The 24,776-nt window shown below is 43.5% G+C and overlaps 1 protein-coding gene across 3 annotated transcripts in view; it reads left to right on the forward strand.

The window, feature by feature from the left end:
* The window catches only part of FIG4 (FIG4 phosphoinositide 5-phosphatase), a 450,714-nt gene that overhangs the window by 362,663 nt on the left and 63,275 nt on the right, over positions 1-24,776 (forward strand). For all 3 annotated transcript variants that reach the window (XM_044289561.1, XM_044289559.1, XM_044289560.1), the window contains exons 22-23: positions 9,714-9,796; positions 21,164-21,250. In XM_044289561.1, coding sequence (XP_044145496.1) covers positions 9,714-9,796; positions 21,164-21,250 — 170 coding nt within the window. The remainder of the gene's footprint in view (positions 1-9,713; positions 9,797-21,163; positions 21,251-24,776) is intronic.

A 24,776-nucleotide genomic window follows, 5' to 3' on the forward strand; every position in this document is an offset into this window, starting at 1 on the left:
TCTGCCATCCAAGCTAAGGCTTTGTAGCATTCCCTGTGATGGCCAGTTTCTTTTCGGGTCAGAGCTTGACTCTTTACTTGAAAAAGCGGCAGATAGGAAGAAGTTTCCCCAGGAATCCTTTACGCAGTTTAGGCAATATAAACGGCCCTTTCGGAACCCGACAAGGTTCCAGAATAAGAGGCAGACGGGGGACAAAGAACAGGGAACTAGGCCTAGATCAGGAAGTAAGGGTTTTTTGTTTGGATCAGCCACAGCCCGTACGTCAAAACAGGGTAAACAATGACGCCATGATCCCAGTAGGAGGAAGATTAAAGTTCTTTCTTCCTGCTTGGGAAAAGATGGCAGGGAAATGGTTAGTATGTCTTCTGCGGGAGGGTCTAAGATTGGAGTTCTTGAGTTGCCCCGCAGAAAGATTTGTGGTTTCGAGGTCTTCTCTCATCATGCTGCAAGAAATAAAAAAACTGATAAGCAAGAAGGTGTTGATTCCTGTCCCAGAGTCAGAGCTAGGGAAGTGGTTTTATTCCACCCTGTTTTTAGTGAAGAAACCGGATGGGTCATACCGGACCATTATAAATCTCAGATATCTAAACAAATTCCTGAAGGCCAGAAAATTCAAGATGGAGACCATCAGGTCAGCAATATATCTTTTGTCTCCAGGGTGTCATATGGCGGTTCTGGATTTAAAAGATGCTTACCATCATATTCCGATCCATCGAGATTCCTCCGGGTGGCGGTGAGAACCGAGGTTGGACTTCTTCACTATCAGTTCCAGGCTCTTCCCTTTGGCCTCTCCATGGCACCTCGGATCTTTACCAAGGTAGTGGCGGAGATGGCTTCCTTCATCAAAAGGGAGGACATCAAGTTTTTGCCTTACCTGGACGACTTTCTGGTGGTGGCCCAGTCCCAGGAGGAGTGTGCCAAGTCTCTGGATCGGGTTATGGAGGTTCTTCGGTCTTTGGGTTGGCTGTTGTATATCCAAAAGTCCAGGTTGGAGCCGTCAACGAGCCAGTTTTTTCTGGGTCTGGTTTTAAATTCCAGGCTGGAAAGAACTTTCCTCACAGAGGAGAAGGTAGCCGGGGTTCAGGGAATAGTTCAGAGGGTTCAGTTAGAACGGAACCTGTCTATAAGAAAGGCTATGTCTCTGTTAGGAGTTCTAACTTCCTGCATGCCAGCAGTCCAGTGGGCTCAGAGACATTCCCGCCAGTTACAGGGAGAGATCTTGGCTGCCACAAGACGGGCAGGGGCATCCCTGGAGTCAGTAATGAGCTTATCAGAGGTGACTCTTTCATCCCTAGATTGGTGGAAGGAGGTAGAAAATCTGAATCAGGGACTTCCCTGGTCCTTCCCGGAACCGGTGGTGGTTACTACGGATGCCAGCCCCTGGGGTTGGCGGGCTCACGTGGAGGATCGGATCTTTCAGGGAGAGTGGTCCCAGGGTCAGAGACGGTTTTCGTCGAATCGAAAGGAGCTGAGGGCAGTTTTGCTGGCCTTGAGAGCAGTTCTTCCTATGATCCAGAACAGACATGCGAGAGTGATGTCCGACAATCGGACAGTGGTCTCATATCTCAATCGTCAGGGAGGGACCAGGTCAGATTCTTTACTGAGGGAGTCGAGATGGATTTTCGAGGAGATAGAAGGGAGAGTGCTTCATCTCTCGGCCATTCATATCAGAGGGGTCGAGAATTCTCGAGCGGACTTCCTGAGTCGCCACAGATTGCGTCAGGGAAAGTGGTCTCTGAATCCAATTTTTTTTTCCCAGATAGTAAGATTATGGGGTTTACCTTCGGTAGATATGTTTGCCACAAGAGAGAACAGAAAGGTACAGAATTTTTTCTCCCTCAGTCCAGAGGAGTGCCCATCTGGGGTAGACGCCTTTCTCCAGAAATGGGATTTTCCACTAGGCTACGCCTTCCCTCCGCTTCAGCTGATTCCACTGGTAATAAGGAAGATCAGTTACGAAGGAGCCAGGGTTATCCTGATAGCCCCCTTCTGGCCGAAGAGGGCGTGGTTTTCCCTGTTGAGAGCAATGTCCGTCTCGGATCCATGGATCCTGCCAGAAATTCCAGACCTATTATCTCAGGGTCCTGTGTTCCATCCGGAAGTAGGGTCCCTACATCTTTCGGCATGGAATTTGAGAGGTCATTTTTAGCTAGTCAGGGATTCTCTGAGGAAGTCATTTCCACTTTGATGAAAAGTAGGAAGGAGGTGACAAATGTTATTTATGCACGAGTATGGAGAAAGTTCCTGTCCTTTATAGGCGCAGAAGGGGTTTCCTGGCCGTTAGAATTTTCTGTAGTTCAGGTGTTAGATTTCTTACAGAGGGGATTGTCCCTCGGGTTAGCAAAGAGTACACTAAAGGTGCAGGTGTCAGCCTTATCGGTTCTGGGGAGAAGAAGTTTGGCCATGGATCCTTGGGTGGTTAGGTTTTTTAAGGCAGTGGATAGGATTACGCCAGTAGCAGGCCCTAGGTTTCCTCCCTGGGACCTTAACTTAGTACTTAATGCCCTTACTAGACATCCCTTTGAACCTCTAGCATCTTGCTCAGTTAAAATACTTTCCCTTAAGCTAGTTTTGCTGGTAGCTTTAACTTCAGCCAGAAGGGTTGGGGAGATTCAGGCCCTCTCTATTAACCCCCCTTTTATGTCCATCAGAGAGGACAGAGTGGTTCTCAGACCAGATCCTGGGTTTATGCCAAAGGTTCCTTCCAGGGTTAATAGGGCTCAGGAGGTAGTTCTCCCAGCTTTCTTTTCAGAACCAAAAGATGACAGAGAGGAGGAGTTGCATTCTCTGGATGTCAGGAGGTGTATTTTGCAGTACCTGGAGGTGACTAAAGACTGGAGGAAGTCCTCTGCCTTATTTGTTCTGTTCGGTGGGGCAAGAAAAGGTAATACTGCCTCTAAGGCTTCTATTGCCCGGTGGATTAGAGAAGCTATATCCTTGGCATATTCAGTAGCCGGCGTGTCTCCCCTATTTCTGTGAGGGCTCACTCCACGAGGGCGGTGTCCACTTCTTGGGCAGAGAGGGCCAGCGTATCTATTGAACAGATCTGTCGGCCACCTGGTCTTCTCCGTCCACCTTCTATAAGCACTATAGGCTTCAGCTTGATTCTATTTCTGACCTTCTCTTTGGCACTAAGGTTTTGAGTTCTGTCACCCACCCTGAGGATAATCTCTGAAATCTCTCTCTAAGGTGCTGTCGTGGGGGAGGGGAAAAATTATGATTACACTTACCGGTAATCGGATTTTCCTGACCCCACGACAGCACCTCTTTATTCCCTCCCTATTGGTGTAAGTCTGTGTGTTCACGGGTGTTGCAAAAAAAAAATATATATATATATATAAATATATATATATATATATATATATATATATACACAGTATGTAAATTAAACTAGCGTAAGGGGGAGTCCCTCTCATGCTCTGGAAACTCACTGAGGTGGGAGAGCGGCTCCACCTTTTTTATGCTGCAGGTTTCCTGTCCTGGGGTGGAGCCATCTCTCTAAGGTGCTGTCGTGGGGTCAGGAAAATCCGATTACCGCTAAGTGTAATCATCATTTTTCCATCACCTCCCCATCCTGGTGTTCCCACAGTGTGATCCTGCTGCCACCCCCAATACCTGTGCCCGTTGTGACCTTAATAGACATAATTGGAGTCCTTTATCAAACTGGTGTAAAGTAGAACGTGATTTCCAAAAGAGCTGTCAAATATGAAAGGTGGAATCTGATTGGTTGCTATGGCCAGTTCTACTTTACACCAGTTTGATAAATGACCCCAAATGTTCCTATAGTGTCTACAGCAGCTATAATGTCCCCTAGAGTGCCCCCAGTAATAACACCCAATACTGTGCTCCAGGCAATAATCCCTGTATAGTGTCCCCAGAAATAATAGACTGGCCCCTACAGTGCCTCCCCAATAGAAAGGCCCCCACGCTGCCCCCCACACAGTAGTGTCCCCCAAGCTTCCCCCCTCCCATAATAAATTGCCCCCCATTGTGCCGCACAGTATCCCACCATATTACCCCCACCCCCCTCATGTCCCCCAAAGTTGGCACATAATAAAATAAAAGTTTGCCCCCACGCGTCCTCTGTCCTCTGTGCACCCCAGTCCCCTCATGTCCCCCAAAGTTGGCACATAAAAATAAATAAAAGTTAAATACTTACCTGCTATTGCTTGCAGAGTTCCGGCACTGTGCTGCTGAGTCCCGGCACAGATGCACGTGATGACGTCATGATTTTACTACCGCATAGGCTTTAGGCCTAGTAGGCGGTGATCGGCGGGGCAGGAAACGATGTGCTCCGCTCCCTGCCCCGCCGCAGTATGTGGGACTGGGTCACATGGTGTCAGTGCTTCAGCAATAAGCGCTTACATCTGTATTGATTGAATCGCTCATTGCTTCTGGGCCTGCTGGCACCCCCATCAGAGTCGGCACCCGGGGCGCACCGTCCCAGGCACGCCACTGCATTGCCAGAATGAATTCCGCCGTACATGCACGGCGGGATGATCGGGCAGGCACCGGAGTGGTGCGCGCCCGATCACTGCAGAGGTCTGGCAGTCCCTGGTAACCGGGCCCCTGCTGTATCTGCTGTTTACAGCGATGACTGCGGATTAACCCCTTCTATGCCGCAGTTCGTGCTGACGGTGACATAGAAGTGGTTTACGGCAGGTGAAGCAGCGCTTTGAGTCCTTGTGCTGCTGTTGCGGGGACTCGATGCGTGACTTCGCAGCCCGATGCTGTGCAGAAGCTGCCCAATGCCTTGCATGGCAGCGGGACCTGCCTTCTACAGGTGCCGAGGAGATTCAGCCTCAGGCTGGGTCTCCTAGGCAACCTGTTTGTGTACTACTCACTGTAGTATACAGGCAATGGATTACAATACAGATGTATCGTAATGCATTGCAGAGGGGATCAGACCTCCAAAAGTTGAAGTCCCAGAGTGGGACCGAAATAAAGTTAAGGAAAAAAATATAAAAAAAAGTGTTATGAATAAAATAAATAAGTTTCAAGTTAAAAAAATAAAATAAAATTGCTCCTTTCCCCTGATTCTATAATAAAAAAAAATCGAAAAAGAAAAACCGCACAAATTGGGTATCGCTGCGTCCGTAAAAAACGGCTCTATAAATATCATATCCACCCTGTCCGATAGACACCATAAAAAATAAAAACTGTGTAAAAAAAAAAGCCATTTTTGTCACCTTATATCACTAAAAGTGTATTCACTAATACACTTACACACTAAGTCACTTACAGCCAATGCTTTACAATACAGAAGTATTGTAAAGCATTTTAAAGGGGATCAGACCCCCAAAAGTTGAAGTTCCAGAGTGGGACTTTAAATAAAGTTTAAAAAAAGGTTAAAAAAAGTTTCAAGTTAAAAAAATTAAATAAAAAAAGCCTTTTCCCAAATTAAAGTAAAATATTTTTTTTACAAAATAGGGAAAAAAAGAAAAGTAGGCATATTGGGTATCACCGCGTCCGTATCGACCGGCTCTACAAAAATATCACATGACCTAACCCCTCAGATGAACATCGTCCAAAAAATAAAAACTATGCTTAAAAAAAATTGTCACCTTACATTACTAAAAGTAAAACACCATGCCATCAAAAGGGTGTATGCCCCCCAAAATAATACCAATCTAACTATCACCTTATCCTGCAAAAAATCATTTCCTACCTAAGACAATCGACCAAAAATAAAAAAAACTGACGCTCAGAATATGAAGACACAAAAATATATATATATTTTTTGTTTCAAAAATGCTGTTATTGTAAAGCCTAAGTAAATAAAAAAGTATACATATTAGGTATCGCCGCACCCGTAACAACCTGCTTTATAAAAAATACCACATGACGTAACCCCTCAGATGAACACTGAAAAAAATAAAAACATGTCAAAAGCCATTTTTTGTCAACTTACATCACAAAAAGTGTAATAGCAAGCGATCAAAATGTCATGTGCAACCCAAAATAGTGCCAATCAAACCGTCATCTCATCCCGCAAAAATGATACCCTACCTAAGACAATCGCCTAAAACATAAAAAAAACTATGGCTTTCAGAATATAGAGACACTAAAACATGATTATAATTTTTTTTTTTTTTATGATATTGTGTAAAACTTTAAAAAGTTGACATATTAGGTATTGCCACCTCCGTAACGACCAGCTCTATAAAAATATCACATAACCTAACCCTTCAGGTGAACACCGTCAAAAAATTGAAATAGAAACTGCAAAAAAAAAAAAAAACATTTTGTTACCTTACATCACTAAAAGTGCAACACGAAGCAATCAAAAAGGCGTATGCCCCCTAAAAACTACAGCTTTCAGAATGTGGAGACACTAAAAAAATCATGTTTTATTTTTTTTTCAAAAATGCTTTATTATGTACAACTGAAACAAAAACAAAAAAGTAGTAACAACCTGTGCTATAAAAATAGTACATGATCTAACCAGTCAGATGAACGTTGTAAATAATACAAAATAAAAACAGTGCCAAAACAGCTATTTTTTTGTTACTTTGCCTCTCAAAAAGTGTAATATAGAGCAACCAAAAATCATATGTACCCTAAAATAGTACCAACAAAACTGCCATCTTATCCCGTAGTTTCCAAAATGGGATCACTTTTTGGGAGTTTCTCCTCTAGGGGTGCATAGGGGGGCTGCAAATGGGACATGGTGTCAAAAAACCAGTCCAGGAAAATATGCCCTCCAAAACCCATATGGCATTCGTTTCCTTCTGCGCCCTGCCATGTGCCTGTACAGCAGTTTTACGACCACATATGGGGTGTTTCTGTAAACTTCAGAATCAGGGCAATAAATATTGAGTTTTGTTTGGCTGTTAACCCTTGCTTTGTTACAGGATAATCTGCCAAAAAAAGTTCAATTCTGAAATTTCATTGTAAAATCAGTTTTGAATACCTTGAGGGGTGTGGTTTCTAAAATGTGGTCCCTTTTTTTTAGTTTCTATTCTAGGGGTGCATCAGAGGGGCTTCAAATGGGACATGGTGTCAAAAAAAACAGTCATCAAAATCTGCCTTCGAAAAACCATATGGCGTTCCTTTCCTTTTGCGCCCTGCTGTGTGCCCATACAGCAGTTTACGACCACATATGCAGTGTTTCTGTAAACTAAAGAATCAGGACAATAAATATTGAGTTTTGTTTGGCTGTTAACCCTTGCTTTGTTAGCAGGGAAAAATTGATTAAAATGGAAAATCTACCAAAAGTGTTACATTCTGAAATTTCATCTCCATTTCCATAAATCTTTTGGGAACACCTAAAGGGTTAACAAAGTTTGTAAAATCAGTTTTGAATACCTTGAGGGGTGTAGTTTTTAAAATGGGGTCAGTTTTGGTTGGTTTCTATTATGTAATCCTCACAAAGTTACTCCAGACCTGAAACTGGTCCCCAAAAAATTTCAAGATTAGCGTCTAAACTTCTAAGCCTTCTAACTTCCCCAAAAAAGAAAATGTCTTTTACAAAATGATCTAAACATGAAGTAGACATATGGAAAATGTAAAGTAATAATTATTTTTGGAGGTGTTACTATCTATTACAAAAGCTGATTGCTAATTTTTCAAAATTTTTGGTTAATTTTTTTTTATAAATAAAAATGAAATTTTTTTACTCAATATTACCACTGTCATAAAGTACAATATGTGTCGAGAAAACAATCTCAGAATGGCCTGGACAAGTAAAAGCGTTTTAAAGTTATCACCACATAAAGTGACACATGTCAGATTTGCAAAAAATGGCCTGGTCCTTAAAGGGGTTGTCTGGGTTCAGAGCTGAACCCGGACATACCCATATTTTCACCCAGGCAGCCCCCTGATACTAGCATTGGAGTATCTCATGCTCCGATGCGCTCCCTTGCCCTGCGCTAGATCGCGCAGGGCAAGGGCTCTTTTGTTTATCATAACACACTGCCGGGCAGAAACTTCCGCCCGGCAGTGTGTTCGGTGACGGCACCGGCTCTGATGGGCGAGCTTTAGCGCTAAAGACCGCCCTTCAGTGCTGGTGACGTCACCGGGCTTCCTGGCAGCCCCATGGAGAGCCCGGTTCGTCACCAGAACTCCTAAAAATGCCTTTGCCCTGCGCAATTTAGTGAGTGAAAATGGGGATATGGCTGCCTGAGTGAAAATGGGGATATGTCTAGGTTCAGCTATGAACCCGGACAACCCCTTTAATGAGGACCTTTCATAGGTCCAATCTTTGTTAACTAAGTAGCAGGACGTGTAGATCGACTCCCAGGAATCTCCCTGCACTTAGTATTTCATCTGGGCGCCGCTCAGTTTGCCCGCTGTGGCCCCCGTTCCCGTCTCCCGCGCTGTATGATAATTACTACTGTCGGAGCAGGGAGGAGGAGACTGCCCTTTTTCTCAATGGGCGTTCCTTCTCCCTGGCTGTAGCGCTGTCCAATCGCAGAACAGAGCGTCACAGGGAGAAAAAAAACTCGCCTTCTCCCTGGCTGTGATGCTTTGCACTGCGATTGATGTGTTATGATACCTTTTAGTAGCTGACCCGAAAATTAATTGTAAGCTTTTGAAGTATAGGATGAACTGTATACGTTCCTGATAAAGGGATCTCTGTGTTCTGAAAGCTATAATTTTTTTTCTGGTTCTCCAATAAAATTATCACTCCTATGGCCCCTTTTACACGGGCGAGAATTCCGTGCGGGTGCAATGCGTGAGGTGAACGCTTTGCACCCACACTGATTCCGGACCCATTCACTTCAATGGGTTGTGCACATGAGCGGTATTTTCATGCATCACTTGTGCGTTGCGTGAAAATCGCAGAAAGCTCTATATTGTGCGTTTTTCATGCAACGCAGGCCCCATAGAAGTGATTGAGGCTGCGTGAAAAATCGCAAGCAAGCGCGGATGTGGTGCGATTTTCGCGCATGGTTGCTAGGTGACGATCGGAATGGGGACCCAATCTTTATTATTTTCCCTTATAACATGGTTATAAGGGAAAATAATAGCATTCTTAAAACAGAATGCTAAGTAAATTAGGGATGGAGGGGTTAAAATAAATAAATAAAAATTCGCCTCATCCACTTGTTCGCACAGCCCAGCTTGTCTTCTTTCTTCTTCTTTGAGGACCTGGGAGAAAAAAACCTTTGGTGACGTCACTGCGCTCATCACATTGTCCATCACCATGGTGATGGATCATGTGGCGGACCATGTGATGAGCCCAGTGACGTCACCAAAGGTCCTTTTCTCCCAGGTCCTGAAAGAAGAAGAAAGAAGACAAGCCGGACTGCACGAACAGGTGGATGAGGTGAGCATAATTGTATTTATTTATTTTAACCCCTCCATCTCTAATTTACTTAGCATTCTGTATTAAGAATGCTTTTATTTTCCCTTATAACCATGTTATAAGGGAAAATAATAAAATCTACAGAATACCTAACCCAAACGCATTCAGTTTTTCTCAGTTTTTTTCTATACAATGCACTTGCGCAGAAAAAACTAAAGAACGCAACGCAATTGGATACAAAACTCACCCCACTCGCAGGAAAAATCGCACAATTTTCCTGCGACACATCCTATCCAGCCCTTACACGCAATGCCCGTGTTAAAGAGGCTTATAAGTTTCTTCCTGCCTAACACGGTACTACCTTATTTTTTTGATAGATAGATGTACATCCAATGTTTGTATAACAATTCTATTTACTTGGTAATCTTAACTGGTTGTTAAATTTTGTCTTCTATTTTTTCAGACAACTTATCAGTCAACAAGAGATACTTACGGAATTAATCTTTCAGATGCTCCTTCTGAGACTGATCTTCACATCTATACAAGGTAATTTTTTGTGAAATTTTGTCAATTTTTTGTGAAAATAACATTTTCAATAATTGCTTCTTTGGATTTAAATATTATATAAAATTATCTACCTCAACAAAAATGACAAATGTTTCCACACAATGGTGGATGCATGGAGCAGGATGCCATCACTGAGGGAATGGCTACATGGCAACTATGACGCGACAGTTGCAAAAAATCCATCCATTTTTGCAATTGTCTTGTCACAGTTGCAGTATGTCGCATTGCATCACCATTCATGTCATGCAACGAATGTCACCACGTAGCCATGCCCTATTATTTTATGTGACACATGTTGCCATGTAGCCATGCGCAAATAACTTCATCTCTCCTTGCAGACGCAATTACAGTCCTGATTGTGAGCTACTATGGCTACTGTCGACATGGAGGCGAATATAGGAAATGCAAGTTTTATTACTAGAATGGTCAATATTTTTACTGCATTTAGGGGAGCTTTGTTCTGATGACTAGGATGAAAATTGCATTTGCCATGCTTAAAAAAAAAAAAAAAAAAAAATCTGCAATTGCTTCTTGACCATTTTGTGAGAGTCTGGCAACTTAGGCTGCTTTCACACTTGCGGCAGTGTGATCCGGCGGGCAGTTCCGTCGTCGGAACTGCCCGCCGGATTCGCCGCTCTGCCGCTGACTGAAAGCATTTGTGAGACGGATACGGATCCATCTCACAAATTCATTGCAAGGACGGATCCGTCTCTCCGCTTGTCATGCGGACAGACTGATCCGTCTTGTATATTTTTTCACATTTTTACCAGTCTGCGCAGGCCGGAAAAACGGATCCAGCATTCCGGTATTTTAAATGCCGGATCCGGCACTAATACATTCCTATGGGAAAGGCATTCAGGCATGTCTTCAGTATTTTTCGCCGGAGATAAAACCGTAGCATGCTACGGTTTTATCTTTTGCCTGATCAGTCAAAACGACTGAACTGAAGACATCCTGATGCAAACTGAACTGATTACTCTCCGTTCAGAATGCATGGGGATATGCCTGATCAGTTCTTTTCCGGTATAGAGCCCCTGTGACGGAACTCTATGCCGGAAAAGAAAAACGCAAGTGTGAAAGTACCCTTATTGTAGTTGATTCCTAGATCAGCCAGGTCGGTAATGCAGAAAATGAAATTTGAGACACTAGTAAACGAACCATCGGCTTTTTGCAATCTTTGCACCATCTTTACAAATCATATTCCTGGTTTGGGTTCTTTGTTGATTCCACATCAAATATGAGTGTCTGTGAGATGGAGTGGGACAAACTTTGGAGTAGAAATTTACTACCTAATGCGTTCTTCAGTTTTAAGCCAAACAATTATTGGCTGTATACAGATTAGATCATCTTGAACAAATAAGTATTTTGGAAAAGAGACATCAAACCTAGTACCATGCTACCATGGACAACAGCTTTAACCTGCCTTTGGAGGGGTACAACTGCTAAGATCTGCGTTCCCTCAGCTGCATGACTAAAGCCATTGAGCATGCACCCGATCACTCCATGCAAAGTCTCAGAACTCGGCTGTTTCTGTCAGTGACTAAGACATTATATGAAGCAGCTTGGGGGAATGGGGGACTAGGGGTTCTGGCGATAGGTGGGAATCCAGCATTCGTACCCTAACAATCGAGTATTTATAGGTGATAAATGCTTTTGATTGCACTATGCCTTTGAGTTTGTTGTTAGACAAATGTTTTCACTTCAATGTAACTTCTGCTATAAAAGGTGTTCCGGCAGCAGATTGTCACACAGTATATCAATCGGTCCCCAAAATGTGTTACGTACACAAATTTTAATGTAACCTTTATCTTTTTTTAAAAACTGCTACTTATATTTGTCTCCTTTTTTCCTTATCCCCAGCAAAAAAGCAAAATCAAAAACATATATATACCAGTAGTTTTAAAAATATTTTATAATGTCTACCAAATGCATATATTTTTTGCTTTATAAAGAAACACCTGCCGGGGAGCAGAGCCTAACCTCGTTCGATGGCGGCTGCCCGAGAGTAGCGCTCCCGCCACCAAGCTGCTGTAAGCTTTCTGTTGCACCCTATTCTGCCGTAATGGTGAAGATACAGCCCAAGAATTATCCTGCTGAGACACCCAATACCGAATGGTCGGCAAAACAGCTTAAACAGGTGGACAAATTCCTTCACAAGCAAGCGACTCACCCAGCTGCGCGTTCGGGCAAGATGGCGCCGAAAGAACAAGACTCCCTGCGACATGATACAGAAGCCCTCTCTGAGGACAATGCAGGAGATGCTGGCACCTCCTCATCACATCGGGGGGTAAGTGATGCCACCGTGCTCACCAGAGACGACTTCGACCAGGCTCTGCAGAGAGCTCTAGCTTGCTGCGGAATTATTGGCCATAAAAACAGATATCCGCCAAATAGGCAGTAGAGTGGAGGCTTTGGAGCAAACGCAGGATGACTTGCCTTCTTTTATTTAACTCAGAGGCCAGGAATATCTTTGAGACCCACAGTTCCGCAATCAACAACACGTTATTGATGTTGGACGATCAGGAGAACAGGAATCGTAGAAAAAATAAGAGGATTTCTTGAAGCTCCAGATAAAGAGAATCTGCTTGCCTCTATGCAGACTTTATTTTTCTAGTTTGCTGGGTACAGAAAGATCATCTGCCATAGTATTGGAACGTGTCCATAGGGCTATTCGCCCTAAGCCTACTCCCTCTGAAAATCCAAGAGATATCATATGTGGTCTGCTAAGCTACCTTGATACAGAAGCCTTATTGCATAAAGCCAGAGACATGGCTGATCTAACATTGGCAGGCGCCAAAATCCAGATCTATCAGGATCTAGCTCCCTCCACCCTTCAAAAAAAGGAGGATTTTAAAGCCCTTAACTGACGCACTGCAGGCGTCTAAAAAACCATACAGGTGGCTTTTCCCTTTTGGCCTACTCATTACAGCCGGAGGTCACCAGGTGAGCGAATCGTGACTCGAAGATTTGAGCCAAGCATGGGTGATCCTGCACTTACCACCATTGGAGATTCTTTCATGGCTGCCCATAACTCAGGACATGGCGATGTCTACGACGCAGATTCCAAACTCCTGGTCCACCGTCAAGAGGCAGAAAACAAATAGAAATAACAGGTCTCCTAGATCAGGTTCCAACAACTGATCTGAAGGTTCTTTCCAAGATTGTGTGTTGATCTGACTTTCTGAAGGTGTCACAGCCTATGGTGTACGCTGTGACACTGTTGCCACACTTGCGGTTGCCTGCTGCAACGTGTTGCTGTGTGAGCATGTGGTGGCAGTGTCTTGGCCTTTTGGGTGATTGCCGTGACATGGTTGCCACGCATGCTGTTGCCAGTGGTTACGTGGTTTAGTACTTGTGTGTGCACTTCCCCTTTAAGTAGCTTCCTTCCCTTGTCTGGTGTTGGAAAGGTTAACTCCCTTCCTAGTGTTTTGTGAACACTGGGTTTATGTGTGTGTGGGTGTGGCTGCTTGGGCTATTTAGCCTCTGCTGGATGCCTGAGGCTCGGGGTTCCTCCAGCCTTGGTGTATGCTGGTGGTTCACGGTTCCTGGCTTGTTCCATCTGTCCAGTGAGGGCCACCCTTGTGGTCATAGATGTTCTATGTCATCCTGGTGTCTCCTTCCCTTCCTGTCATTATTTGTATGGAGTGGGTTATGTGCAGGGTGTTTGAATGTCTAGTATGGTGTTACATGTCTGGTTGTGTTTGGTGTCATGTTTACTAGACATTCCTCTGTCCCAAGTTATTGCAGCTATGGAGTCCTGGGTTCCTGTGTGGTTTGTGGTGTGTGCTGTGTCCTTTAATGTTGGTTTGGACACTTGTGCACGGGTTCCAGTCAGTGTGTCTGTTGCAGGTAAGTGTGTTACTGGTTTCACTTACCTGCCATCTCCTTTAGCTGTATGTGTTTCCCCTCCTTGCAGCCTGGCCTTAGTTAGAGACTCCTGTTCCTCCGTGTTGTGGATGAACAGGTAGTCTCTCCCCTGCTCCTAAGGGTGGGATTTCCAGGGCGACTCAGGATATTAGGTATCCAGTGTATGAGTCGTCCCACCTTCGGGGTCCGCTCATACGGTGAGGAGTCAGGGAGAGGAGTAGGAACGTTGTAGGAGGTGACCTGCTCCTTTATTACTTCTTTTTGGCCAGGCTGATCCCCTTTACCCTTTGACACCGCACGGTGAGTGGTTTCCCCCACTTCCCGCCGTGACAGAAGGTCCTCGTAAGTGGGATTATGCGGGGGGTCTGCCCCCGCCCTAATTAGAGGTCACACAGTGTTCTCAAACCTCATTATGTACCTTTGGTGTCTCCCTTGTATTAATGTACTCGGCTCACTGATTATATTCAGTTTATCTTATGTACTCAGCTTATATTTTGTACTCCCCTTTATTATGTACTCAGCTTCTTTTAGGTATTCAGCTTTCCTCATGTACTCAGCTCAACCTATACACCGAATACTACATATGGGATTAGCCCCTTATGTACGTCAAGCTGTTCTTATGTATCCAGCTCTTACTCAGTCTGTAATTATCAGTGGAATAGGCTTTCTCACCCTTTTGTTGTTTGCTATAGGCTTACCTACAGTGGATTGGGCTATACATATTTTTATGCTAACCTCTCCCCAACCTGCTCCTTTGAGAGCCTCGTGGTTTCGTAAGATTTTTTTCTAATCTGTTCTTAATTTCGTTAGCAGTAGTTGTAATGTTTAAAGGATAATTGTCACATTTAGACCCTAATTTCAATTTTCATATATGTAGTTACTAATAACATGATATTCCAGAATCAGTTACTATTAGACTGACTTTACCCCATATTTAATAAGATTCAGCCCTTAGCAACCAGTCTGCATAAAACTGCAATTTCACTATTCAGTTAAGATGGCCGCCACTGCCCTCACCCTGAGGCTAATCCCGCCTGCCCTCACTAGCCAGTAACAATAGCCCCCCAAAAGTGTCAGTAACCAGAGCCTTCCCCCTAAAGGGTTAATCTCCTGCAGCACAAAGGGGTCCTCTTACCACCTGTTGCTTTCATTTATACACTGAGCAGATGGCAGATCTCCCTTCCCTGTTCTGTGCTGGTTCAACTCTGCATTCTCCAAGTCTGCTGAGTGAGGGAGCGTCTGCCAAGCGCAGGGACAGGGAGAAGTGCACACAGCCCAGGCACTGTTATCAGCTGCTGGGGAGGACCTGGCTTTAATCATTTACTTACAGTCCCTGGCTGTCAGTAATGTGACCTTGCACGCAGCCTGCGACAGACCATGCCTAGCAACCCTATTTTAAGCACAGGTAAAAGTAGGCAGTACAGGGAACAAAACTGTGGAATTAAGGGGTAATTGAATACAGTGTAAAAAGTTGAAATAGGGCCACCAAGGTGATATTAATCACCAAAATCAAATACTCCCAAAAAATATATATACGACGGTTATCCTTTAAATATCGGGTCATGGCACTTGTGGTGGGCCTGCTCTGCTTCCCTCAATGTCTTGTTGATGGCCTCCTTACAGATAAAATTGGCCTCTTTTAATGTTAACGGGTGTAATAACACAGTTAATAGGAGCCCTGTTTTCCAGATATTGAGGAAAGAGACAGCTGATGTGATTATGTTACAAGAGACGCATTTTGGATCAGCTTGCGCTCCTGCAATGACTAGATCCTGCTATCAAAAATGGTATCACGCCTGTTATGAACGCTCATTAAGACGTGTCAGTATTGGTTTCCATAACAATGTTCCCTTTGTGGCCTCGGCTGAGATGGCTGACCCCGAGGGGAGATTTATCTATTAATCTATTTTTAAGGGGGAAACTGGGAAATGTTGAAGTCACCCTCTGCAATTTATATGCTCCTAACACAGGCACAGCCAAATGGTTGAAGAAAGTGCTCTTGGATGTTTCCTTATTCACTTCGGGACTCCTTGTTGTCGGTGGGGACCTCAATTTAGTACTAAATCCTTTACTTGACTCTTCCTCCCTGAGGTCTGCGGTCTCATATGGGGCACTGAGGGGTATACATAGTACATTGAGAGAACTTGACCTAAGCGATGTCTGGAGGTCTAAACACGCAGATAGAAGGGACTACACCTATTATTCCAATCCTCATAAATCATATCAAAGGCTGGATTACTTCTTTATACAGGATAGATGCCCCAAGTAATTGGTACTGACATCCATTGCATTACGGTTTCTGACCACGCTCCTGTCTTCATGTCCTTAGTCATCCCTGAACTATCTGGTAGGGAGTGAACATGGCGGCTTAACCCAACGCTTCTAGACACTTCCTCGCATGTTATATCCCTTTCCAAGAAACCCCAAACATACTTTGACTTAAATACACCTTCAGAGGGCTCTCCCGCCTCCATTTGGGAAGCTCATAAAGCTGTCATTTGGGGAGAATTTATAGCGTTACAGATCCTTAGCCCTTACAGACCTTGACACTCTAGTGGCATTAAGGAACGAACTTAAATCCCTTTTGAGTGTTAAGGCGGCCAATGCCTATATACGGCTAAGACATAGACAATATGCCCATGGTGACAAAGGCAACAAGATCATGTCAGCTCTGGTCAAAAAGAGGATAGAACAAACGCATATTAAACAAATGAAGTCTCCTAATGGCAGCCGGGTGTCATCCACCCCTGATATCGCGAAGATTTTCGCCTCCTATTATCAATCATTATATAATATTCTCCCCCAGGGACCTCCCGATACTTTATCTGCAAGGAAAGTCAGTATACATTATTTTCTATCTACTCTAAATTTACCAGTGTTAAACATATTTGATAGAAAGTCTCTGGTGGCCCTGGTTACTCTTGAGGAATTGCGTAAAGTTCTTATCACTGTACCCAACAGCAAGAGCCCAGAGCCGAATGGGCTGCCGGCATCTTATTATAAAAAAAATGTGTCCGTGTTGGGACCACACATAGTGACATATTTTAATTCACTGCTTTCCGGCTCCTCTCCGGCACACCAAGCACTAGATGCTCACATTGTTGTGCTTCCTAAGCCAGGTAAAGATCCTGAAATTCGCTCTAGTTATAGGCCTATTTCACTTTTAAACGCAGATGTAAAGGTCTGGGCAAAAATATCAGCATATAGGATTGCCCCCCTACTCCGAAAATTAATTTCCCCTGAACAATCTGGGTTTTTGGGGGGTAGAGAGTGCAGGGACAGTACCTTTTAGAGTACAACATGCCATTGAATATGCCTTGGCACATAATTCTCAACTTGCACTACTCAGCACAGATGCTGAGAAAGCATTCGACCGGGTAGATTGGTGTTACATGGAATCCACTCTTCATAAGTTTGGTTTTCCTCTTCAGTTAATAACAGCAATACTGTACCTGTACTCCTCCCCCCCACGCAAAGGTCAAGGTGAATGGAGTTCTTTCCCAGTCTTTTTCCATTTCAAATGGAACCTGACAAGGGTGCCCATTATCGCCCACGCTTTTTATCTTGTGCCTGGAATCTTTGCTACAGGCCATTAGACAAGATACAAAAATTCGGGGCTTGGAGGTAGGATTAGCGATTCACAAAGTTGCGGCATTCGCAGATTATATTGTAACAGTCCTACAGGCTCACCTGTGTCAGAGGACCGCTGGCTGGAGGTAGGAGTGGAGCCCAGTGGCAAGGACCGCAGGCAGGTAGTAAGCGTGGTCAGACAATCCGGATGGCAACGGTGGTAGCAGTTCAGTAGGTAGGGATAAGGCAGAAGAGTAGTCGGTAGGCAGGCGGTGGGTCAGGGCAGGCGGCAGTAAGCGTGGTCAGACAATCCGGATGGCAACGGTGGTAGCAGTTCAGTAGGTAAGGATAAGGCAGAAGAGTAGTCGGTAGGCAATTCCTGGTCAGCAGTGGACTTCCAGCAGTAGCAAGAGCAACAGATGAGGAGAAGCTTGATCAAGGCTCAGGAGCTCAATAATCAGCAAGCTAGAGTGCAAGGGGCTGGACTTATATAGGAAAGTACCAGGTGTGGGGAATCAAGGGTGATGAGCAAGGCTTGGCAAGACTGAGGTTAACTAATAGGTTTCAGGGAGGAATGTCCAGAGAGGATGGTAGCCTAGTAAGCAGGGCTACTGCCTGGGATGTGGCTGGTCACGGGTTCGAATCCCGACATATATGCTTTTATTCCTAGTTGACCCGGATGAGGCCTTTCAGGCTATCTTAAACCTATTTGAGGTTTTTGGACAAATGTCCAACTTTAGAATTTACCTTTCTAAATGTACTGCTCTAGGCATTAGTCCCCCTAAATAACATTTCACCTTTGGCCAAGAAATTCCCTTTCCAATGGGCACATATTAATTACCTGGGGGTAAATATTCCTAAAGACCCTAGCATGTCTTACCAACTAAACTACCCCACACTTCTGTCCAATATCCAAAAGCAACTTAAAGATCTTAATATCCCCTACTTATCCTGTATAGGGACAAAAAATTTAATTAAAACATATGTCCTGCCGAAACTGCTCTACCTGCTACAGACACTCCCCATACCTTTGCCGGAGTCTTATTAATTAGCCACCCGCAGAGTGGCCTATTCCTTATTAATTAGCCACCCGCGACTGGCCTATTCCATGCTGGCTCGGCCGAAACACAAAGGTGGTTTTGGGATTCCGGACATTAAGGTGTACTACTTGTCCATCCAAATGAGACTTCACTCCGAACTCATTAACCCTCATAATAATAAATTAGGCTACCAAATAGCCCATAAGCTAATCTCCCCCTCAGTATTGGCGTCTTTGTGGAAGGTGCCAGCTCAGAGAGGACAAAGCTCCACGGTTCCTCCGCCACTTTTGGGAGTCCTTAACACTTGGGCTAGACTTGCACCTATTTTTAATCTTTCCCGAGGCCCCTCGCCTTTCATTCCCATGAGACTGCTTCCCTTCTATTTCCATCCGGAATACGTGGATACTATGGGAATTTGGTCCTCCTTTGGCAAGGATACGATTGGGGACGTGTTGAGAAGAGGGGTGGTTCCAGCTCTGTCGGACCTCCAGGCATTGCACCGAGCTACTAAAAGGTCATTCCTCCGTTACTCTCATTTCATCACAATTAGTCATCAGTATTTAAACACTGCTCATAGAAACTACATCCCTTCTTGGTATGACGCTATCATAGAATCCCCTATTCCCAAGAAACTATTGATCTCACTCCTATATAACAAGTTAATTGATATTCAAATTTCATTCAGAATTGTGAGAAAGAGCTAGGCCTAATTGGTATCGCACCCCGGACAAGTTGCACAAAATGGACCCCTCGTTATCTCCAGCATGCTGGCCTACCACATATAGTGCACAGCCTACCACATATGGTGGACTTGTAAGAATATAAGCCTTTTTTGGGGTTCAGTGTCCAAAGCTATACAACAAATTTGCTTTAGAGGAGCTCCCATTACCCCTTCCTTGGTGCTCATTAATCTTTCAAATAGCCACTATCCTCTACATAAACATTCTCCCATCTGATAGCAGCAGCAAAGCTTTCGATTCCCTTAAATTGACTTTCAGAGTGTGCTCCCACGTTGTCGGAGTGGATCCAAAAAACTCAAGACATTAGTAGATTGGAGGAATTGTCCAGCTGGGAGAGCCTTTCCCATGACAAATCCTTGGCCCTTTGGTCACCTTGGTTTAAGTGGTGTAGAGATCACTATTCTCATGCCTTATCATAATAGCAATTCCTCCCACTATGATCTAATAATGTGTTCACCCCACTTTTATTTTTAGAATTTTAGCTTCTATGATCACTTCTACATTGTGATATTCAGTATCTAAATGTTGTTACAATGCTTGCCTACTATGTACTTTAGTATATATGTTGATGCTGCTATGACCTGTGGGCTGGTTGCCCTTGTTGTATACTTTTTCTATTTTTTTATTTTTAAAATTTGATAAAAAAAACTACCCATATAGGTTTTAGAGGAGGAAAAAAAAAGTCATTAGACCATCAATCAAACCCCTAATGTTAATCAGTCCTCAGCTCAGATCACAATCACAAAAATCACAATCAGACCTCAGATTTGACCCCCAATCAAACCATAGATCAGATGTTCAATTTTTATAAGACCCCCAATCAGTGTGTCTTTAGGGCGCATGTAATACACCGGTCTTAATAAATGTCTCCAAATGCATATTTCTACAATTGTATCTATTTTGCTTGTTTTTTAAACTCGCCTTTTTCAAACTCGCCTGCAGCTGCCAAACTCACACTTCCTTTGTCCATGGTCTATAAAGATATTACAGTAGGATGTGTGTTTTAACCACTTCCCAACATATGACATATTATACATCACAGCGGGAAGTCACTTCCCACAAATTGACGTACTAGAAGTCAAGCTGATCGGGCAGGCGCCTGAGCTGTGCATTCCCGATCAGTGCAGGGGCCCGGTCCGGCTGTGACTGACAGCCAAGCCCCTGCTGTATCACTGCTGTAAAAGCCCATGCTGGCGCTGGCCACGGCATAGAAGGTGTTTGTGGAGGCTACGGGTCCCCGCCCTGTGCTGCGCATGAGAGCTACTGAAATGGCTTAGCACAGCATACTGTTTCCCTTATTCAGAAATAACATAGCTTGTTGTGCTACTCTGTTCTCATAGATCTCATGCACAGCAATAAGACCTACTGAAACAGCAGAGCGCTGGAGGTCTCCGCTGTTTCTCGGCTGGGCAGTGGTCGGAACTGTGATGAGACAACCCCTTTTAAGTCAGCTGTAATGAACAGGAGCTAATGTTTTTAGAAATGCCATAGAATGTTATAGCCTACAGGAAGTGATGGAGTATATACCCATCCTTCAGAGACTAGGGAATGACAAAGGTAGTGAATATGGACTTTTATCTGTATGTATAGTTTTGCTGTCCTGCTTTTTAGGGTCCATTCACATGTCTGCAAAATGGGTCCACATCCATTCCGCAATTTTGCGGAGCAGGTGCGGACCCATTCATTTTAAATGGGGCCAGAATGTGCTGTCCGCATCTGCATTTGTGGATCTGCACTTCCGTTCCGCAAAAAAATAGAACATGTCCTATTCTTGTCCGCAATTGCCGGCGATGTGCGGAACGCACATTGCCGGCGTCCGTGTTTCGCGGATCCGCTAAACATATACGGACGTGTGAATAGACCCTTATAGGCCTTCATCAATACAGTAAAGTTGTCAATAAACTCCTCACGCTGACACACTGTCTGTTCTTGGCATCAGTGTAATTACTGAGATACTTCTTTTCTATTTTCTTATGTGGCTAGTAACAAAAAAAAAAGCACCAACTGTGAAAATAAGTGATTTTCTGATATTGTCCTTTCTAAGTACTGTACTAATTTTATACTTTTTTAAAATGTTTTTATTTACTAATTTGTATACATCATATTTTAATTTTGATTGTCTGCATTAGGTTTGTACATTTGGGACTATGCCAACACAAACAAGAGAAAAGACACGTAAAAGCGAATCAATGGACCATGGACACAATCGTAAAACTGTATGTAACATTGATTTCCTCTTTTTGTATCTTTAGTGTACATCCTTATGACATGATATAAAATATATTCTGATAAGAGAACAATTTGATAATGCAGCCGTAAATATGTTCTCATTTAGTATCACTTCAAACAAAAGAGAGCAGACTTTACATTTAGCTTGAGTTGGTAGGTAATATTATGTTACTAAAAGAATATTGCTAGCTATTATGTAAACTTTTTTTTTATCATAAACATACCAGTGTCTTTTTACCCTTACTGTAGCTTGAATTTAGTTAAAGGGGTTGTCTCACTTCTGCAAGTGGCATTTATCATGTAGAGAAAGTTAATACAAGGTTTTTTTTACTAATGTTTTGTTATTATCCATATTGCATTTTTTATTTTTTTTTGCTCCATCACATTATACACTTCTCGGTTAGGCTACTTTCACACTAGCGTTGTTTGAATCCGGCGTTCAATTCCAACACCGGAACTGCCTGCCGGACCCGGAAAAACGTGTGAAAATGGATTACATTTGAATCCTGATCAGGATTTTGATCACAATGTAAAAATGCATTGGAAAAAACGGATCCGCCATTTATGGACTTTATATATTTTTTCACATTTTTCGGGTTTAACATGCAAAAGCCGGATCCGGTTTGACTGAACACACAGCGCCGGATCCGGCGTTAATGCAAGTCAATGGGAAAAAGGCCGGATCCGGCGTTGAGTCAAAGTGTTCAGGATTTTTGGCCGGAGGAAAAAATATAACATGCTACGGTTTTCTGAAAAGCCTGATCAGTCAAAAAGACTGAAATGAAGACATCCTGATGCATCCTGAACGGATTACTCTCCATTCAGAATGCATTAGGATAAAACTGATCAGTTCTTTTCTGGATTTGAGCCCCTAGGACGGAACTCAGCGCCGGAAAAGAAAAACGCTAGTGTGAAAGTGCCCTTACAGGGGTTACGACCACCCTTCAATCCAGCATCAGTGGACGTGCTTGCACACTATAGAGAATAAGCGTTCTATGGTGGTTGGGACCACAGGAACACACATGGGCCAGCGCTTTTTCCTATAGTGTGCAAGCACAGCCACCAATGCTGGACTGATTATTTTTTTATTTTTTTTATTTTTTACCTTTTTGCTCAAATGGACACAACTGTGCGCCCAAATCATGTGCAAATTGATGCTCTTGGATGTACAGTTACCCCTGTCACAGACTATATCACCGTGTGTATACAGATAGTATGCACATTTCCTTTTTTTGTAATCTGATTTTATTTATTCTATTTTCTGAAGATGATTATGGAGGCGGACTTCTTGCCTGACCCTTTCTTAAAGGGTTTATCCCATGACTAATGTAAAAAAAATTAAAACATACGTTATGTAGTAACAATCTCTTTCTAAGAAAGCTAGAACCAGCCCTGTACCTCACATGGATCCAGAGATCTCCACATTAATTGCTCTGCTAGATTTATATCAAGCTGGCAGCTCAAGGGGAGTGTCTTATGCTGCAGCTCAGGAGGTGTGTCCATGCTCTGCCTATCACAGCTCAGGAGGTGTGTCCATGCTCTCCCTATCACAGCTCAGGAAGCAGTTGGAAGATAAAACTGAGCATGTGCGACCACCTCAGTGAGCCAAACAAAGAAATGAGAGGAAAAAAAAAAACAGGTGGCGCTATACAGATATATTTTATTGAATAACTCAGTCGCTATGCTAAATTTTTAATTATATGCAATTACAAAAGTATTTAGATCTATGGGCTGGTTTGAAAACTGTAGAATATTTTTGGGTGGGACAACCCCTCAGTGCTCCAGACTAAAGAAATTACCTAGGAGCCATTAGCTCCTAAACTGAAAAATTTAGTAACCAAATTACATTTTTAGTCTCCAAATTTAAATACATATATAATTATGATATAGAAAAATTGCCTCATTCAGTGTTTGGTCCATGATTTCAATCAGTGATTGTGAGCCAGAACCAGGGTCGGTGCCACTGGAGACATAAAGGTATAAAGGAAAGATCTGCACCTGTTCTGTGTTTAGTCATACCTGGTTTTGGCTCAAAAATCACTGATGGAAATCACTGACTGTGTGAATAATGCCTCATGCAGACGTCCGTGTCCGTTTTGGATCAGTGGTAACAAGAACCGTGTTCAATCCGTGTTTTCTCCCGTGACAGATCCGTGTTGGGTCCGTGGGTCAGTTTTTTGCTGTCCGTGTTTCATCCGTGTTTCACTAACACTCAACAGCTGAAAAAAAATATTTAAAAAGAATCTCTTGTTAATGATCTGTGCAACACAGATGGCATCCGTGGTTTTCACGGACCCATAGACTATAATGGGCGTGATGGATCCGTGAATACGGACAAAATGGAGCATGCATTCGTGGTAAAGAAAAAAAAAGATCCACGGACCGTGCTGAAACACTGATGTGTGAATGCACACATTAAAATGAATAGCGACGTGTGCTGTCCGTGGAGAACACGTACAGAGCACGTCCGTGAAACACAGATGTCTGAATGGGGCTTAAGGCATTGCTGTGTGCAGTGTCCCGCATCTCTCTCCTCCTTCTCATTTCATTTGGTCCTCTTACAGCTGAACTTAAAAATTTGAACTTTGATCACTGATGAAATCGATTTACATAGTTCAAAACTTAGGGTTTATTGGTTCCAATCTGAGTCTGTGTCACTGACTGTCCAAATGTCAGCGTCACTTGGCCATCCTGTGTAATGAGGCATCCTCTTTCTTTTAGATCCAAACCAGCATTTAACAAAGGGCTCAGGATTATATGGCTCAGGTGAATGGCCTTCTGAGCTAATTTGGATTAGATCCTCCAGTGTAGAAATATAAATTGATTGCATACTTTAATTCTGTTTTGGGCAGATAAACCTCGTTCACATGGGATTGAGTTCTACTTTTCAAAAGTAACATCCTGGGGTATATATAATTTGATCAACTTTTATTAAAGAAGTTCAGTGGGCTTTTAATATTGGTGACCTATCATCCTCGCTGCCGCTATGTCTATGGCAAAGCAGCAGCGCTCATGAAGCGATACAAGAGGTGGCATGTGCGCACTGTGCAAGCAGTCTCCTCATACAGCTGATTGGCAGGGGTGCCGGGTATCAGACCCCCGCTGATCTTATATTGATGACCTGTCCTGAGGATAGGTCCTCAATAGTAGAAGCCCAGGGAACACCTTTAACTCTTTCTTTGGGGAATAATAAAAATAACTTTCCACACCTACCATCACCTATCTGAACTTCCAGCATCGATGCGGGTTGCATAGCATTATAGTAATTTATGATGCTGTGTAACCCATAATGCTGTCAGTGTTATCTAATACATTCCAGAACTGAAAGGGTTACATAGCATCATAAATCAACATAATGCTATGTGACCCCGGGAGTGCTGGGAGGTCAGGACGGGTGTTCTCCCTGACGTGCACTGCGAGTCCAATGCGTGGTCCTTGCTCGTGTCCAACTATTTGTCTGTGTATACAGTACCTCCTTCCTCTCTTGTCTTTGTCCTTGGTTCAGCCCTTTTG

Source organism: Bufo gargarizans, chromosome 4 (assembly GCF_014858855.1).
Source record: "Bufo gargarizans isolate SCDJY-AF-19 chromosome 4, ASM1485885v1, whole genome shotgun sequence".
NCBI lineage: Eukaryota > Metazoa > Chordata > Amphibia > Anura > Bufonidae > Bufo > Bufo gargarizans.